Source organism: Lissotriton vulgaris, chromosome 6 (assembly GCF_964263255.1).
Source record: "Lissotriton vulgaris chromosome 6, aLisVul1.2, whole genome shotgun sequence".
In the NCBI taxonomy this organism is placed as follows: domain Eukaryota; kingdom Metazoa; phylum Chordata; class Amphibia; order Caudata; family Salamandridae; genus Lissotriton; species Lissotriton vulgaris.
The window spans coordinates 1,119,846,511-1,119,866,477 of NC_141694.1; the positions used below are offsets into that span (position 1 = coordinate 1,119,846,511).

The 19,967-nt window shown below is 50.8% G+C and overlaps 1 protein-coding gene across 3 annotated transcripts in view; it reads right to left on the minus strand.

The window, feature by feature from the left end:
• AHCTF1 (AT-hook containing transcription factor 1) overlaps positions 1 to 19,967 on the minus strand; it is a 1,100,496-nt gene that overhangs the window by 637,489 nt on the left and 443,040 nt on the right. For all 3 annotated transcript variants that reach the window (XM_086927206.1, XM_086927204.1, XM_086927205.1), the window contains exon 27: positions 2,649 to 2,844. In XM_086927206.1, the coding sequence (XP_086783332.1) occupies positions 2,649 to 2,844 (196 nt within the window). The remainder of the gene's footprint in view (positions 1 to 2,648; positions 2,845 to 19,967) is intronic.

Below are 19,967 nucleotides of genomic sequence, written 5' to 3' on the forward strand. Positions count from 1 at the left end.
AGGAGAATGGCGACATTCGAGGTGATGGTATAGTGTGAGTGTTGTGTGATGACTGAACAAAAACATGAACTCTAACAAGAAAACTTCATTCCCGTCCCCCCCTCCCTGCTACCCTGCTCCTCGGACAAACCCCCGCCCGATTCCCCAACTTTGCAGAGTGCTTTAGTCCTTCCCCCGCCATCTTACTTGCTCGTGGGGTTGGTGAGTCCCTTACAGGCACTGACTGTGCCCACCCTACTCAGCTACGCCAGGTCCAGGGCCCGCCGTGCCATACTCAGTCCCATATACCACAATCTGGTTTCAGATCGGAGCCAGTTGTCCAGAGTCAAGCGGGTCTCTTTCAAGATCTGATTCTGTTTCTTCAGCGCCCTCTTGACGGGGCGAGTGGGAGTCCTGACTGTTCATTGTCTTATCTTTGCGATGTGTCGGGCGGTCCCGATGTGGGCGATGTCGCTGTCCCGCTGGTCTCCAGCCCTCTATCCATTCTTGTGCCACCTCCGGTGTATCGAAAAACCACGTCTTCCCCTCGGCCACAATACGCAACTTAGCAGGAAACAACATGGAGTATGGCAATTCTCTGTCCCGCAATGCCTTTTTCACCTCCGTGAACGATTTGCGACGCCTGGCCACCTCTGCCGTGTAGTCTGGGAAGAAAGCCAAGGTTGCATTTTGGATCCTAACAGGTGGTGAGGTTCTCGCCGCTTGCAGGATCGCATCCCTGTCCCTAAAATTGAAGAGCCTGGCCAGCACAGGTCTCGCGCTGCTCCTGTCTTGGGCGGACCTCCTGGAACTCTGTGCGCCCTTTCCACCGAAAAGAAGTGGGACAGGCCCTTAGGTTGCAGTTTGTTCTTTATGAGGTCCTCCACGTAGAGGTCCATGGCCCCCTTCCCCTCCGTCTCTGGAAGTCCAAGGATGCGCACGTTGTTTCTTCGCGAACGCCCTTCCTGGTCGTCCAGCTTGTCGTGCAGGAGCTTGGTGACTTTCTGCATGCGTTCCATGGCCACTTGCAGGTCTGACGTGTCCTCCACAAGAGATTTCGTGACCACCTCCACCTGGGACACTCTCTCCGCCATTTTGTGAAAGTCCGCTCGTAGCAGCGTGACTTCCGAGGAGATGGCGCCCACTGTTGTTTTAACCTCGGAGAGGGTTTTCATAATGTCTTCCAGCGTTATTTTTTTTTGGGGACCTTCGGAGTCTTGGGTATTGCCCGTGGAGTTGCGCCCTGTATTGTTCGACTGACCTTGCTGGCCGTAGGCAAATTTATCCAACTTGACCTGTGTGGAGCCACTTCTAAGTCCTTTGCCCGCCATGGTTCTGGGGCTCGCTGTAGTCGGAGTCTTCCCCTGCCGGGTCGTGATTCCGTCCTTTTCCGCGGTTCGCAGCAAGGAAACAGGGGGGGGGGGGGGGGTAGCAGGCTGGCACAAGTTCAGTGGAGTAATGTCGTCCTCCGTCCGTAGAGGCCGAGTTAGTGGTGTAGGATGTTACCGTTGGTCGCTGCGTGTGTTGCGACTTGCTTTGCTGCAGGCCGCGCCTCGTGGTCTGCTTCGCACCATCCAACAATGTCTCCCCGAGCAGGGACGATCTCTTCAGCCTCTTTTCGGGGTCTTCAGGGCAGAGCCACCCCAGTCGCGTTCCTCAGACGGCGGATGGTCCGTTTCGGGCAGGCGCTTCCTACCTACAGGTCAGGCCGGCCGCAGGCTCTCCCGCTCGGTGTACAGGTTCCGCGTCTCCACCGTGCCAGGGCTGCTGATGCTTCCGGGTCAGTCTATGAACCCCAAGTCCTTTCGGTAGGTCCCCGCGTGGGTCCTCAGTGTGCCACTGTTCCCCGGGGGTGCGTATTTTGTAGCCTCAGACCAGGGCTCTTATTTGTGCCCACTCCGTCCTCCGGGCATGCAGGGGCACGGTGATTGCCGCAGCTGTCCCGGCCAGTGCGCTGGGCCTCCGGGGGGGGGGGGGGCGGGGTACTGCCGCTGCGTTGCGCGCCCCTGGCCGTAGCAGTCCGGACCTGTGCCCGCGTACCGCTCCCGTCCGTGCAGGCAATGTGCAGATACCTGTATGTGTTCACGTAGGGCGGTCCCCCTATATGGAGTCCCAGGCGGCGAATGAGCTCAGTCGGGCGGATGCCGGGATGTGTCCGTTCGAGCAGGCCGGTTCGGCCTCACTTCCGCCGGGATCTGTGCTTCACGCGAGGTCGGGGCTGTCGCATCGCTGGTAGGCCCAGATATGGTCGCTTGGATTCAGTCGGGCTCCGATCTTCGGATTCAGTCGAAAGTCGGACCGGTGACACCGCTTCGTGCCCGGACCCGATCGCCGCCGCTTCAGGTGTGAAAGGTAGCGGATTTATGTGCCGATTTAAGATAAGGCCACAGTGCCCTCAGGAGCTCTCACGCTATGCTGCCGCCATGATCGGCCGCTAGCCACGCCCCCCCAGTAATCCATATTTTAACAAAGTGAAGGCAAGCTATGTTATCCCAGCGATATCCTTGCCAATCAAAAGAACATACCTCTAAAAAGCAGGTGAATATGTAAACACATTAAAGTTATGTACATCAGTTTAACAAAACTTTCCAAAGCATGCAGATTTCATGTAATTGTCGAGAATAGGAAACATGCACAGTTCAAAAGGGTAGTCGGCATATTATACTCACACGAACTACAAGAGGCGTCTCCAGAAGACCAAATTCAGCAGCCTTCAAAAAGTTTATTTGTCCAGATTTCCTTGCGTTTGACTCCCGTGGGCTAGGTGCTGCTATCAACAAATGATTTTCTTTTACAGGACCCTGCTGATAACATGCTAGTTCCGGAGAAGACTGTGGACCAGGATGGACCACAGAGGTCAACAATCTGTAAAAACAGAGAATCTGAATTACTCTACATTACAGCATGACCATCAATATCACTTAGCAGTCTCCATAGGAACCCAACCTGAATACCATCAACACCAACTGAGTAGCACACAAACCCAAAACTCTTACAAATTGATGTTTATTATTTTGATCACCAAACGTACCCACTTACTAACTACTCCTGAACAAAAGACACAATTAATGTGCATCTACGAATGGGATTTGGAGCTGATTTTTTTTTTTAATTGAGTAGACTCTGGTTTCCACTCACACCACAATCCAGAGTTAGCACTGGTGGCTAGAGACTTAGGGAGGTAATTTTTAAGCTGCAGACCCAATTCTCTTAAACTGGTCAGGGCCATTGATCACACTAACCATGAGACCCTCATCAGTCTCGTTGTTTAAAAGGAGGAATCTGCATTTAGATAGTGTGTAGATCAGAAAGAGCATTACTGAAGGTAACTTTTATTCTGATGAATACTTCTAACAGCAGATTCCTCCCCTTGTGATTAAATATCCAATCAGTACTTCAGCAGGGGGTGGGTGCGTGGAATGGCTTATATCAGATAATCTTACCATACAGGCTGGGTAATATGCCCCTCCAGCCAGACCTGGCTATTTAGACACTGGTGTTCTGTGAACGTGGGGATTAACACTGCCAGATGTCCGAGACTGCACACTGCAAGTCAGCTTCTCTTCTGTACAGCTTAACTTTATTCCCCCCCCCCCCGCCCCCACAGAGAAACCCACGAACAACAAATCGTTCACCTGATGTTCCTTAGTGCAATCATTCTAGAAGTTCAGGGATCTCTTCGCACTAGGGCAAAGGAGTCTTCCTTACAGTTTAGATGAATGAGGTGGGGGGGAAGAAAGATGGAAGGATGAAAGAATGCCCTGTGTAGAAGGGCGAGACTAACTTTGGTAGGAATGTTGTGTTTGTCCTGAGTAGCAGCTGACGTAGGAAAAAGGTGGTATACTGCAGCTGGATAGACAGTGCTTGTAGCTCACTCACGTAAGAAGCTGGCATGATTGCTGAAGGAAAATGGTCTTCAGCGTGAAGAGACAGAGAAAAGCTGTGTACTGGATCAAACGAACAAGTTACTTAACTTCAGTGAAACTATCTGGTAGAGACTATTTATCCACAGATACTTCACCTTTTGAATATTCCCCAGGCATCAGACTGGAATGGACCAGGAAACATTTCAGCAGTACCTCTGTGTGCTGGAAGGTGTTGCTGGCCGGCTCTGCACCAACGTCATTCAGCTCTGGAAATGATGTGCAGAGCCTATTTAGGTGCCACCCCCGCAATGTGAGTTCCTTTCTTTTCAAGCCTGTAGGCGCAGAACCCAGAGCTCTCTTTATGTCGGAGATAACACGTCCAAAACATTTTTCCATGTGCAAGGGATGTCACAGGTTTTAAGCCCTCCCTGTAGGGACGGTCACAAAAAAGGTCGGTGACGGATCCCCATTAGGTGAGCCTGTGGTCAACCTACAGCTCCAAGACCTGCAGCAACTGTGCACCGATGAACCCAAAGGCCATCAGGGAACAGAAGGCAAAGTTTTATGTCACCAAGCATAAGACAACTCCTCGCCAGGACGATTCAATGCAACTTTCCTGTGTTTCTAAGGTTTAATCGCTATCCAATTCCTGGAGTTGACAGAACAGCTCCTCGTGGCCAGTCTTTCCCACGCTCCAAATACTTAAGTAGACCAAAGCAGCACAATAAATCGAAGCAGGATTAGACGCCCTTGCACCGCTCAATTCACCTTAGCAGGCACGGGAGCAGCACCAGTGTTATTGATCTCGCTCCAGATATTGGCTGGCTTTGGAGTCGATCCTGCAGCTGGATTTGGCACAACGCAAGTCATGCCACATCAGATCGAGAAGTTCCTCGCAGCCATGCTGCAGTTCTTTAGATTCCTGACAACTCCCTCTGATCTGCCTTCAAGCCACAAGGACCCAAGAGGCCTTGCACCTGGGGTACCAGGATATAGCCAGGTGAGAATTTTAAGACTGTCTCAGAAGAATTTAGGGCTTCCTTGGCTCAGACCATTCAAAATGGTCAAAATACAGCCAATAAAAAGAATCATGCTGGCCTTAAAGAACAACTTACTTACCTTCGGTAACAATATATCTGTAAGAGACATAGATTAGTTATGGATTCTTCACCCTAGCATTACCCCCAAGTGTCAGAATAGATCCGGAGAATTTTTTCCTAAGCAGTACCCCTGCGAGTCGATAGGTGGCGACGGTCGACTGTGTTAGTCGTTGGCGTCATGGTCGCCGGATTGACGTCACAGTATCTTAAGACGCCGAAATGGCACACGGATATCAGTTCTTTACACGACATTCCATGCCAGAAGCACTGAGCCATGCAAGACACTGAATACTGGTGCACGACAACTAGGGCCCTGAAAGGGAGTCCCTTACTATTTATTTTAAAAGTTTTATATAGCGCTGGCAAGACCTGGAGGTATCAGCGCGCTTTACATGAGTAACAGCGAGTTACAGGTTACATAGCTACATCACATAAACCAAAGAGTCACAGGGGGAGGGGGAGGGAGGGAGGGAATACACAACGGGAAAAACAAGAAAAATAATGCCAGATGTCCGGCTGGGTAGGTGGCAGCCGGGGGGTGAAACTAGGGCCAGACTCCTCTTTAGCTGCTTATGACAGCTCCACCGGACATCGGCCAAGGTTGCTCGTGCATCGAGGCGAGTACAAAAGTTTTGGCATCTGCCCAGGGGGCAGCATCAAAGGTCCAACCAGAAGTTCAGAGGAACGTTATTATGGGTTATATATATAGTGCTGGCTAGACCCGTGGGCATCAGAGCACTTTACATTAGACTACACAATGTTACAATGAATGAACATTAATACCCATCGTGTCAAAAAATAAGCAACAAATTGGGAGAGGAATGAAAGGTGAGACAAATAGAGGGGGATGGGGGGGAAGTGTGAAGGGGGAGGAAGAGGAGAAAGACAGCAGGAGATACGAAAGGAAGCCTGCCCAAAGACCGACTGGGTAGGTGACGTCCGAGGAGGGAATCCACAGCCAAACCCCCCCCCCAAAAGCTAAACAGGTAGCTCCAACAGGCATCAGTCAGATAGCTAGGTCTCAAATGACAAGGTAAAGTTCACAGAAGAAAGTCCAGTGGATAGACAGGATGGGAACTATGAGCAAGGATGGGTGAGGGCAAAGGTCAATAGCTGGAAAGAGGAGAAGAGTAGAGAAGGGGGTATGAGAAGAGGAGAAGGGAGAAAAGTCCAGTAGAGAGACGCAGGAGAGTTTGCCCAAAGACAGGCTAGGTAGGTGATGGTCAAGTAGGGAAATCCATAGCCCATCTCCACTTTAGCTCGCGAGTTAGCTCCACCGGGCGTCAGTCAAAATGTCTAGGTCTCAGCTGCAGATAGAAAGATCTCAGAGTCAAATGTCATGGAGGGTGACCAGGAGCCAGGTCGTTTGGGAGTGTCCCTGTGCCTAAGGAGTCTCCTGCAGCAGTAGTCAGGACTGGCCCCAGTCGCCATCTAGGGGACTGGCACTACAGCAAACTCCCTCTCCACCTGAGATGCAAGCATTGTGAAAGGCAGATGGGAGGTGGGCCAAGAAATCCCGGTGGTCTTTCCAGCAGGAGACGTGGACCAAGGTCCAGCAGGTCATTGGGCCAGAATCCGAAGGTGTAACAGGTACTCACTGTGGACGGTGAGGGTTCAGCTGAGCATCAGGTGGTCCTCACGGCAGCCATGGCACAGGCCCAAGATTCAACAGCAAGGGGCATCAACTAGCTCCCCAGATACAGCGACGGTGTGCACTGTGAGTTGGGCACTGTTAGAGTGCTGATTGAAATAGCGCGGGCTGCGCTGTGTTGTTATGTGGGGGTACCATGCAGCATCGCATTCCAAGCCTCCCTCAGTAATTCCTATACTCCAGAGCGATCCATCAATGCGGAGATGTTTGTCAGACTTCTGCATTATCGGGTCTGATGGACAAGGCTGCGGAGTGTACAATAACAAATTATGTGGAATGTCAGGCTTTCACTAGGCAGGCTCCACCTTATATGCAGGGAAAACAGAGTCAATAATTTAGAGGTCAGTTACGCTCATTATATTACCGAGACAACAATTAGGCAGAAGGCAAGCAACGAGTTATGGATCTGGTACGAGTGAGGCACAGCGTTAACTCACCTAGACCTGTGCACAATTAGAAAAAAAAGAACTGGTAATGTGCAAGCGTTGCTAGCGCAGCCATTTTAGGGTCAGGCAGCGTTGAGGGATCGATCCCCCCCGCAGATCATGTAGGGCTATTAAAGGTAAGAAATGAATAGGTACCTCCTTGCATAGAAATTGGCCTGAGAGTCGTTGAGAGGCCATCCTTTAGAGGAGCAGCCACTAAGGATGGAATCCGGAGCTCAGTCAGGCTGCAAGCACCGCAGTCGGACACACTTAAGACCACCATCCTGCGCTCAATGAGAGTGTCAGCGTCGGAGGACTGGAGGCAGTAATCCAACAGCTGCTAGCACGTCTCAACGGTGGATCGGGAAGGCGTCGCGGGATGCTCCAGGAGTGGTCCGCAGTACACAACGCAAAAAGACGAGTCGTGAATGTAGGAGGCGGTCTGCTGACCCGGCAAGTGTCGCAGGAAGATCCAGGAGGGGTCCGCAGTATACAAAGCAAAAGAGTAGAGTCCTGAAAGTGGGTGACAGTCAGGAGCCGCTAGCTCACATTCCCTCAGCAGCGAGGCATCCCCACCGAACCAGCGGCCATGGTGGCATAGGCTCCGCAGGCGCTCCCTCAGGAGACACAGAGGGTGAGCAGCAGGCCATGCAGAACATCCCAGGGGAAAGGAAGACGCCAGAGTACGGGCCAAAGATGCTCGTAGGTGTAGGCAGCAGAAGGGGAGAGAGAAACCCGGGCCAAGTGCCTGAGCCAGATCCCAGTCTGAAGAGCTCCCTACCGGAGCTCCTCACCCGGCAACCATCCCCGTTGGTCACTTACTCTTTAAGTCCCTTACTCTAGAAGTCAGTTCCCAGAATAGAGAGGATGGGTGGGGCGGTCAGGAATCCATAACTAATCTTACAGATATATCGTTACCAAAGGTAACTAACTTGTTCATCTGAAAGAGAATTAGTTATGGATTCTTCACCTTAGAATAGATACCCCAGCAATACCAACCCCGTTGGTGGGTCTGCTAACAAAGTTCACACCAGGAAACCCTGGAGAACTGAATGTCCAAACAAGCCATCTCTTCAGACTTGGCAATCCAGGGAGTAGCGTCTGGGAAACATGTGCAGTGAAGCCCACGTAGTAACCTGGCAGATGTGGTAGATCAGGAAGCGTAAGGAAGGTTGAAATAGCAGAGTGGTAGCTCTTTAGAGTGCCCAGAGCAGAGCCCTGCTGGTCCAAAGAAAGGAGGAACAAGAGAACCTCAGAAAGAGGGGCGGAAAGGGGATCCACAGCCTTTGCTATGCACCATGCTACATATTTGGTCCATTTGCAGGCGTATACCATTTTAGTGGAGGGGCGCGTGGTTGCAAAGATAACGTTACAGACTGTGGAAGGAAGGTCGAAAGCCGCTAACTGACGCTGCGCAATCTCTACGCAAGAAGGTGGAGGCCGGAGAAGTTTGCGTGGAGGATCGTTCCCTGCTGTTGCAATAGAAGATCCTCCCGAAGAGGCAGTCTGGTCGGAGGATCGGTGGTCATGTGTAACAGCTCGGGATACCAAACTGTTTGTACCTAATCAGGAGCCACAAGAATGACTTGGGCCCGGTCACGCTTGATCATCTTCAGCACTCTGGGCAGAAGTGGTATAGGTGGAAAGGCATATAGAGAACCGCAACTCCACTTGCGACGAAAACCGTCGCCTAGCGAGTGCCGCCTTGGAAATTCCAAAAACAGTTGGACAGAATGCAGAACAATGTCATACATTCACCCCAGTACAGAGATCTGGGCCTAAATCCATCGGTTTTTTGCTCATGACACCAAACCAGTTCAGACATGGCCATATGCAAATGTGCCTTGAACCTGTGCCTCATGGGAACAGTACAGCCCGAACTGCCAAGCCAGGTCTTCCCTGGACCGGATTCAAGCATCCTAGGACCGGTTTCTGGCTATCAGCCGTCATCAGCCAGGATAGCTTGACTCCAGTGGTGTGGCGAGCACAGGACTCACGTCTGAGCATACCCCTCCTACTCGGGGTGACAAATGCAAAAACAACAGTTGATGGACAGAATGCAGAACAATGTCATACATTCACCCCAGTACAGAGATCTGGGCCTAAATCCATTGTTTCTTTGCTCACCACACCAACCCAGTTCAGACATGGCCATATGCAAATCAGCCTTGACCCTGTGCCTCATGGGAACAGTCCAGCCTGAACTGCCAAGCCTTGGAAATGCCAACGCACAGAACTGCTGACATTACGCATTCTCTTTGGTGGCGAATAGATCTAACCACTGCTAAAAGAGACCTTGCTCCACCTCCGAGTGAAGACGATATTCGTGATCCATCATGCACCTGCGGCTGAGTACATCCGCTCTGGCGTTCAGAGAACCAGTCAGGTGTTGAACCACCAGGGATATGCCCTGATGTTCCAGCCATGCCCAAAGGCGAAAGGCCTCTTGACATAGGGTTAACGACCCCACCCGCTCTGTTTGTTTCAGTACCACATGGCTGTGGTGTTGTCTGTAAACAGCTGTGCTACTCTTCCCCAGACAGAGGGAAGGAATGCCTTTAGTGCAAGACGAACCGCCCAAAGCTCCAGAAGGTTGATGTGGAGCTCGGGAGACCAGAGACCTCTGATGTCCACCTCTCCTATGCGGCCGCCACACCCCAAAAGAGATGCATCCTTCGCCACTGTAAACTCTGATTGGGGAAGGGAGAGGGATCTGTCATTGACCCAATCCTGGTTTGTTGCCACCACAGCAATTGTTGAGCAGTGCCCTCCGAGATGTAGATACAATCAGACAGATTCCCCTGATGCTGTGCCCACTGGAACTTCAGGTCCTATTGCAGACCCCGCATATGCCACCTGCATGATCCACCATGAGGATGCAGGAGGCCATGAGGCCCAGCAGCCTCAAGGTCATACTGATCAAAATCCAGGACAGAGGCTAAAAGATTGGAATCATAGCCTGAATATCCTGTGCTCGCTGCCCAGGAGGATAAACCCTAAACTGTGTTGTCAACAGAATCGCTCTAATGAAAAGGAGTTTCTGAGAGGGAATCAGGTGTGACTTCTGGAGGTGGGAGACGACTGCCTGAGGCGAGCCTGCCTTCAACAGCCAGTCGACGAGATAGGGGAAGACTGGAACCCCTGATCTGCGCAGATGAGCTGCGACTACTACCAACACTTTCATGAACACCTGAGGGGCGCTGGTACGGCCAAAGGGGAGCACAGTAAACTGAAAGTGCTTGTGGCCTACCGAGAACCGCAGGTAAGGCTGGTGGGCCTGCTGTACGGGGATGTGAAAATAAGCATCCTGTAGGTCTAACGCTACCATCCAGTCTCCAGGGTCGAGAGCTGACAGGACCTGAGCCAGAGTCAAAATCTTGAACTTCTCCTTCTGGAGGAAGCGGTTAACGTTGCTGAGATCCAAAATAAGACGCAGGCACTTTTCCTTCCTGGGCACAAGAAAGTAATGGGATGGTATGACTCCCGTGCTGGCCAGGAAGCTATTCCTCCAATGGAGATATGGCGCACTGCCTCTGCGGTCCTTCACTAGCTCCTGGTCAACACCGCCCTCTACCAAGCAATGCCCGGCATGCATTTGTGCTGAGGAAAGCGACCTACATGTGGTCTTGTTTTGCCCTACTTACAAAGCCGCAAGGAAATATTGGCTCTTACCACTCATCAGAAACTTTGGTTGTAGGGAGTACCTCCCGATGTACAGAATTTTAAAAACTGATGTCTCGGGACCAACGGTGTTTGCACTAGCTAAATTTCTAACAAATGTCTGGCATACTCGCACCCGTATTTTAAAGTCTCAGTTGTCCACCTAATTTTAAGATTAAGAATTTTAAACGTATGATCTTATATCTGTTTTCACTCTAGTAGTATTTATTTCTTAGGGTGAAATGATTTTACACTGTATAACATGTGTTGCTGCATATTTTCGATGGTTTTATATTTTTCCATATGTGTTTTTTGCTCATCTTTGATGGCCAAATCGGCCGAAATAAAGATTGAAACTACAACTACAATGGGAATAACAACCACAACCTACTTCTGGGACAGGAACGTGCTCAATGGCTTCCTTGGTCAAGAGAACCATAACTTCCTGTTGGAGAAGGGCCGGGTGATCCTCCAACATGCAATGGAATTGAGGTGGTTTGGATGGAGGGGTAGTCTCGAAGGGGAGGGAGTAGTCCCTTTGGACTATCTGCAAATTCACCTGTCCAACGTGATGTTGAGTTCAACGTGATGTTGAGCCAGTGGGGGAGGTGATGGCAATTCCTGCCGCCCACTGGCGAATGATCGGCCTGAAAAGTCGGACTAAGAGGGACTGGAGGCTGCTGCAGAGGGAGCGATGCTGGACTAGCCTGCCAGCTGGCCACGGGACCCACGGCAATGCGATCCACGTCCTCGGCCAAGCAGAGGTTGGACAGCTTGCACAGGGCTGTGGCGCTGGGCGGATCGTGGCAGGGCACCCCTTCCATAGCCACGAAAGGGGCGAAAAGCAGACTGCGCCGGGCGGGAGGTGAAAGCGAGGCCCAAGGATATGGCCGTAGCCCTGAAATCATTAAAGCACTCGAGCGCGTTGTCTGCCTGGTCACCAAAGAGGCAACGGCCATCAAAGGGCATGTCCAAAAGCGTTGCTTGAAAACTCCCCGAAAAACCAATGAACCTCAACCAGGTGTAACGTGTCAGTGCTACTGACATGGAAATCGTCCTGCCCACGGCGGTGTCCAGCCCACACCAGATGGTAAACTTCGTTACGTCTCTCCCTACGGCTATAGCATGGGAGAACGCTGCCTGGGCCTCCTCCAGGCACTGTGGCAGCACCTGCGCAACCGCATCCCACACCGAGTAGGGATAACGTCCAAATAGGCATGCACTATTCACCGACCGCAGCCCTAAGCTGGAGGAAGAAAACATCTTCCCAAGGTCCAGCTTCTTGGATTCCCTATCAGGTGGTGCGTTAGGGAAATCGCCTTTGGACGTGGAGTTTGGGCTCCCTCAGGCTCTATGGGGTACGATGGGAAGAGAGGAAAATGGGGTCGCCCAGGGCCGGGTGGTGGCGTTGGGCAATCATCCTGTCCACATGAGCCCCTGTGTTGGGCTTAGACCAAATTCCCAAAAGAATGCCCGTAAGGCCCTCATTGAACAGCAGCAGGGGCTCCAAGGAGGTGGCTGTCGGGTAAAGCACCTCTGTCAGGAGGTTGGTCCTGACCGCCACCGTAGAAAGATTGAGGTTTTGATCCTCGGGTGCTCTACGCAACACCACTGCGTAAGATGCACCCTCCTCCGTTAGCCACGGTAGGGGGAGATAGCATGCCAAGGTCTGGGGAGGTGACCAGACCAATGGCCTCACACAACTCCTCTCTCCATCCGGTTCCTCGAACTGGTCTGCAAGAGGGTCCACTAACCTCTTCCAGTCCTCCTCACTCTCTCCTATGAGCCACTCAGGGGGGTAGGAAACATCAGGAGAGAACAAGGGCACAAAGGTACAGGTTGGCGCAGGTCCCAACATCAGGCGACGTCAGTTCGCCGCCGTGTCCTCATCAAGAGGGAGATCCGGGTTGATGCCGGCTGGGGACACAACCAGCGTCGGAGGCGGCAGGGGTGTCATCCGTGGATAAGGTGCTGGAGGAGGTGTCCCCGAGGTCTACCAGCGCTGATCCAGATCCAGGCCTGGATCCTTGGGGGCCCTGCAGCGCCAGAGCCAAAGCAACCAACATCAAAGACCTAGAGCCCAAAACGAGTCCAAAGGGCCCAAGAGCACAGAGTCGAGCTGCCCGAAGATAGAATGTAAGGCTTCGTAAAAGCTTCGAAGCTGGGCAGTGGTCGCTCTGGGTCCTGGAAAGGGAGAGAAGTCCGAAGTCGCCACAACAGGCTCAGCAGGAGGAGCCTGACAACTCCTTCCCGCATCCCGCCGGACGATGGACGGGGAGAACGCAAAGAGCGGCGATGCTTCTTCACCACCTTCTTGTGCTTCTACTTACCTGAAGATGAAGACTTCGATGACGAGTGGTGGTGGCTCTGCGACCGGTCCGGAGCCCTCCCTCTCGACCGGGACCTCGAACGGCGCGAAGCGGACTGCCGGGCCTCAAGAAGCTTTCGGGACTACTCCCTCAAAGACTTCGGATTCATGGCTCTGCAGTCGAGGCACGACTGCGAGTCGTGGTCGCGCTCCAGGTACCAAAGGCACACTAGGTGCGGGTCCGTGACCAACATCAATTTGTGACAGGAGTCGAGCCTTGAAGCCAGTCCGGCATGACAACCCTCCGTGCACAAGGAGTCGATCGACTCAAAAAAGGGTGTCAACAAAATTCACTAAAATTGTGGTCAAAAAGTGACTCGAGATAATGCTCTCGCAGTGTCTGCGCTGGCTGGGACCGAAAAAGAAAGAAAAAACATCAGCGCGAGAGGGCGGCGTCTAAGTAGATACCGCAACATCATTCCAGCGGCAACAACGCCAACAGCGAACGCGGAGTCAACGCCACCTATCGACGCGCAGGGGTAATGCCAAGGAAAAAATTCTCCGGATCCAGTCGGATGTCTGGGGGTAATTCTAAGGTGAGGAATCCATAAGGAATATGCTACTTACCAGTATGCATCTGTTCTTGGCATGTAGGGCTGCTGACATTCATATCTTGTGCATAGATGGCTGCCTAGTGTTGGGGTCCGGATGATTGCACTTGTTGTCTTGGACGAGTTTTCGAAGTATCACGAGATAGGTGACTCCTCCCTTGGACTAAAGTGCGCATGGGCATCCTCTCCATCCTCAGATTGTTTTTCGTCATTGTGGCAGAGATGGAGATAGCAAAGTAAGAGATGGACATGCTAGAGAGAATGCTGCTGCTGCTACAGGCACCGGGGAGGAGGGCGGGCGATATGAATGTCAGCAGCCCTACATGCCAAGAACAGATGCATACTGGTAAGTAGCATATTCCGTTCGAGGCATGTGGGCTGCTGAATTCATATCTTGTGCATAGACTGTATAGCAGTATCTCCTCTAGCGGTGGCTACCTGTGCCAGCTGCAGCAGTTTGAAAAAGAGTTTTGAGGACAGCCTGGCCTACAGCAGCTTGCTGTTATGTTTGTACATCTACACAGTAATGTTTTGTGAAAGTGTGTATGATGGACCATGTGGCTGCCTTACAGATGTCTTCAAGAGGAATATTTCCTAGGAAAGCCATGGATGCCCCCATTTTCCAAGTGGAGTGTGCTCTTGGGGGGACGGTTAAAGTGCGTTTTGCCTTTTGATAGCACATCTGAATGCATTTAACTATCCATCTGGCTATTCCTGATTTTGAAATTAGATTCCCCTTGTGCTGTGGTGCAAATGCAACAAACAGTTGCTTTGTTTTACGAAAGGATTTAGTTCTGTCCACATAGTAAAGTAGAGCTCTCTTTACGTCTAGTGTGTGCAGTGCTCTCTCAGCTACTGACTGTGGATTTTGAAAGAACACTGGCAGTTCTATTGATTGGTTGATATGGAAATTGGATACAACCTTAGGCATGAATTTAGGGTTTGTTCTAAGAACCACCCTGTTGGCATGTACCTGCATGAAAGGTTCTTGAATTGTAAGCGCTTGTAATTCACTCGCTCTTCTGAGTGAGGTGATGGCCACTAGAAAAGCAACTTTCCACGTTAGGAATTGTATTTCGCAAGAATGTAAAGGTTCGAAAGGAGGGCCCATGAGTCTGGTAAGCACTATATTGAGATTCCAGACTGGGGAAGGGGGGTGCCTGGGAGGAATCACCCTTTTTAGACCCACCATGAAAGCTTTGATTGCTGGTATCCTAAACAGTGAAAGGTGTTGTCTGTTTTGAAGGTATGCTGCAATGGCAGCAAGGTGCAGCCGTATTGAAGAGTATGCTAAGTTACATCTTTGTAGGTGCAGCAGGTAACATATAATGTTTTGTATTGATGCGTCTAATGGATTGATTTGGTTATTGTTGCAGTAAATAACAAATCTTTTTCATTTAGCTGCATAGCACGTTTGTGTGGTTGGTCTTCTTGCCTCCTTAATGATATTCAGGCAATCTGGGGGCAAGTTAAGATATCCAAACTGTAAGACCTCAGGAGCCAGATCGCTAGGTTCATTTGGTTGGGATCTGGGTGTCTGATTTCTCCATGGTTCCGAGTTAGAAGATGAGGCGCAGGGTGCAGTCTTTGATGGGGAACTACTGAGAGTTCTAGGAACGTTGTGTACCAAGGTTGTCTCGCCCATGTGGGAGCAACTAGGATTAGTGTGAGGGAGTGTTGCGGCAGTTTGCGTGCTACCAGCGGGATCAGTGGTGCTGGGGGAAAAGCGTACGCAAATCTGCCTGACCAGTTCATCCATATCGCATTGCCCTGTGACAATGGATGTGGGAACCTGGCGGCAAAGTATTGGCATTTTGAGTTTTCTTTTGTGGCGAGCAGGTCTATTTCTGGGTGACCCCACTCCTCGAAGAATGGTTGGAGGACCTGGGGGTGAATCTCCCATTTGTGCAATTGCTGGCTGTGCCTGCGGAGCAGGTCGGCAACTTGGTTGTCCTTCCCTGGAAGGTGTTCTGCTAGGAGAAAAATGTTTTTGGGAATCGCCCAATTCCAGATGCTCTTTGCCAGATGGGACAGCTGTGGAGAGTGCGTTCCCCGCTGTTTCTGGATATAGTACATTGCTGTCATGTTGTCCGTCCGGATCAACACCGTCTTGCTGTACAAGTATTTCGGAAATGCTTTCAGGGCTAGGAATATAGCTAGCAACTCTAGTTGGTTGATATGCAGCCTTTTCTGCTTGTTTGTCCAGAGGCCCTGTACCGTGTATTGAAGGAGATGGGCTCCCCAGGCTGTCAGTGATGCGTCCGCTGTTAGTACTAGTTGTGGAACCGGCTCTTGGAACAGTCGCCCCTTGGAAAGGTTTTGTGGGTTCCACCACTGCAGAGTTGTGAGTGCGACTGTCTACCAACACTAGGTCTTTTAGTTATCCTTAAGCCTGGTTCCATTGCCGTGCAAGGCATTCTTGCAATGGACGCATTTGTAGTCTGGCATGGGGGACAATGAATATGCAGGAGGCCATCATGCATATGAGCTGCATAAAGACTTGAGCTGGGTGAGAGTGTTGTGGCTGGAATTTTCGAGTGAGTGTCTGCATACTGGCTATCTTTGTTGAGTTTGGGTACGCCTTTGCCACCGAGGTGTTTATGGTGGCTCCCAGGTACTGCTGTATGTGGGACGGTTGCAGATGTGATTTTGTGTAGTTGATTGAGAATCCCAAGCTGTGTAACAGCTGGATTGTTTGAGACGTGTGTTCTGCACATTGTTGGTACGATTTTGCTTGTATAAGCCAATCGTCCAGGTAAGGGTACACATGGACGTCCTGCCTCCTGAGATGTGCTGCCACGGGCGCTAAGCATTTTGTAAACACTCTTGGAGCCGTGGTAACCCCGAAGGGCAAAAACTTGAATTGGTAGTGTTGACCTTCTATTGTGAACCTGAGGTATTTTCTGTGGGCAGGATGGATGAGTATGTGGAAATACGGATCTTTGAGATCCAGTGTTGCTAGGAAATCCCCCTGTTGTAGCAATGGGAACACTTGTTGTAATGTGATCAAATGAAAGTGCTACAACAGTATGTATTGATTTAGGGGTCTGAGGTCCAGTATTGGCCTGAGAGAGACATCCTTCTTGTGAATAAGGAAATATAGGGAGTATACTCCCTTCCCTTGCTGTTGGAAAGGGACTTGCTCTATGGCCCCCTTTTCTAGCATGCAGTTCAACTCTTGTTGTAATATGGTGATGTGTTCTCTGGACATTGGACGATGTCTTGGTGGTATGTTTGGTGGTGTAGAAGTCAGTTCTAGGCAGTAGCCAGACTGGATAATTTCTCTCACCCACCTGTCTGTGGTAATTGTGTTCCAGACGGGTAGGAACTGTTGAAGTCTGCCTCCGACCGGTGTTATGTGGTCTGGAGGTAGTGTGATAGAGTCACTGTTTTGAGACAGTGGAGGCTCTGATGTTATTGCCTCCACGTCCTCTTCCCTTGGCATAGTTACCTCTGTAGCCTCCTCTGATGGTGGTTTAAGCAAAGGAGCTTTGTACGTTACCTTTATATGAGGTCATTGTTTGGGAGGCATGTCCTCGTGTGTTTGCCCTATGTGAGGAGCGATGAAAGGAGCCCCTTTGTTGCTGAAATTGCAATGCCCCCATAGATTTTGCTGTATCTGTGTCCTTTTTCATTTTATCCAAAATGGTGTCGACAGCAGGGCCAAACAGAAAATCCTGGTTAACAGGTTGATTAAGGATAGTGGACTGTACCTCATTTTTAAAACCAGAAATACGCAGCCACGCATGTCTGCGGAGGAGAACGCTAGTGTTGATTGACCTAGCTGCAGTGTCTGCTGTGTCAAGCTCGCATTTGATGGAGGCTTTTGTTATGAATTTTCCCTCCTGTATGAGATCTTGGGCTTGTTGTGAGAAGTTGGCCTGATATATGATGCTCACTAGTTCTAGTGATCACCTTGCATCAGTCCAAACAACCCTTATGGTGATTGGTTGAAAGTCAACCTTATAGACCAGCTATCCTAATGGTAGCATGGACAAAGCAGTCTTAGGCTAAACTCTTTTGGCATGTGAAGCCAGCTGTTTTACCACATATAACCCCTTGAATACCAAGTGAAAGGACACCACACAGGTTGATATGAAAATAAACAATATATTTATTAATAACAAACACCTCTGAACTCTTTATGAGATCAGAGGGCTAACCACATGACAAGACTCTTAGGAAAAATATGTTTAAGTTGCACGAATTACAATGGTGCCCTAGGGGCACGTCGAACCATATACTAAGTAAGTGGGTTGAGAAAGTCGATAGAAGGAATGGATCTCTCCAGAGGCTGTAGGATCGCTGGGACTACACTATCCTAACTTTAGGTAAGTAATAGGAGGCCCACGGAACGCGTGTGCAGAGTGTGAACTCACACGCGAGATGCGTAACAAAGTCAATGGACAGTACAATTTACGAAAAAGGTAAGTACGGACAGTTCTGACTAGTTAGGACTAAAACGACTGTGAAACTGGACCCTAGGAGAGTCAATCTACCCTTCAGCACCGAAATGCTCTCGTTACCTCACCCACGGGCTGCGGGTGCATAGGTGTGAAAGTGCGTTGGGTTTCTGCGTTGAAGTCAATGGAGCCTTGAAGAAAAGATGCTGCAGGCGACCAGGAGGAAGCTGTACGGATGGATCCACGGGTGGATCAAGGAAGATGGATACCTGAAAGCAGAGGGGACAATGTTCACAGTCACTAGCCAGTGACTGGAGTGGAATCCGGAAGGAACCAGATGCTGTTGTCGCGATCAGGTGAAGAGTGGACGCTTGACTCTGCAGCCACGTGGACCAGGAGGTGTCTTCGACGACCAGGATGGAGGCATGAGCTGTCCCACGCAGGCTCTCGCTGTCGGCGGTGTTGGTTCCAGATTCGGCGTCAACAGGCCTGGGCAAAGGCAACCCACGCGGTGAGTAGAATCGGCGTCTGGTGCGGACCAGGAGGGTCCGGGGTGCCTCTCCTTTGCAGGGAAGCAAGGGCCAGTCTGGAGCAACCAGACCAGCGGTGTGGATTTCAAGGATCGTCGTCTAGGAGTCCACTAGCCAGCCGGCAAGTGACTAGACAACACGTTGAGCAGCAATCAACAAAACGGCCCCACGCAGATCTCGTGGATGCTGGAGGGCTGATCTTCTGTGCAGGAGCTGCTCAGGGCTAGGGCTTCTCAATCCCCAAAGCACTTCGTCGAGGATACCTCAGAATTCGTGCTGGAAGCGAAGTGCAGTTTCTTCAAGATGGCCGGTCCCACGTGTCTCGTCGCACCCACGGATCTCAGCTGTGCTGCAGATGTAGGTTGAGGTCGGAGAGGTCTGGAAGTCCGGGTCTCGTCGGGCTCTGAAGTCTGGATCCACTCGGTAAGACGACAAAGTGCACCGCTGGAACGCTTGATGGTGCCTGCTTGTGCAGGGTGGTCACTCCTTGGCCACAAGGGAGATTTCTTCAGTCTTCTGTGGAGCAGAACGTTGAAGTCCAGAGTTTCTTCTTGTAGATTCAATTCAGGATAATCTAATTTGGAATGGGACCAGCTCCTACCTTTATTCTGCTAAAGGGGGCTGTACTATCACTAGGTCCCTCCTATGGGTGGGACCAGGAAGGGGGTGGTTACACCCCCTATCCTTTGTCCGGTTTCGCGCCAGAGCTGGGGCTGGAGTGCCCCAGCAACTGGTTTGAACCGGTGTATGCACAGGGCACCTTGTGTGCCCCAGGCATGTCTCATTCCTTTTAGGCCTGTCCTACCTAATACACAAAATCCTGTCTGGAGTGGTGCTAGCACCTCCCAAGGCAGGAAACCCTTTGTCCAGGCCTCCCTCGCTGGAAGGACTCCCAGTAGCAGGAGGTCAGACTTGTGTCTGTGGTGGCAGCATCCATTTTGTGATGCTGAGGCTTGAGTTAACTTTAACCGGGGTTCACAGTTACATACAGGTCGTGTCCCTCTAGAAGGGTGGAATGCTACCCCCATCGCCAGAATTGGCGACGGGGTAGTATTCCAATTCGTATGACACCTTACTCGACATGTTTTGATAATGCTATGCCAAAGTTAGCAATAACCGCGAGGATTATAATGCACTTAAGAGTTTATGGTATAGCGTTATCATGGAAACAGCTAAAGGACTTGGTTCCGAAAGCTGCAGACAGGCTCAGCCCATGCCAGAGCACTATATCACATAATTCCAAGCACTCTGCCTCCAGGATTGTTAAGGCCTGCCATAGGAGTGACTTATAGGAGTATATGTGTCCATTTTAGGTTCAATATAGGTATAATATATCTAAAGCAAAGGGTGATTACACCACCTTGCCCCAGCTGATTGATCAGCCAGTTGTGTCAGATTTGGATGGCCAGCCAGGGGTGGCATAATACATGCTGC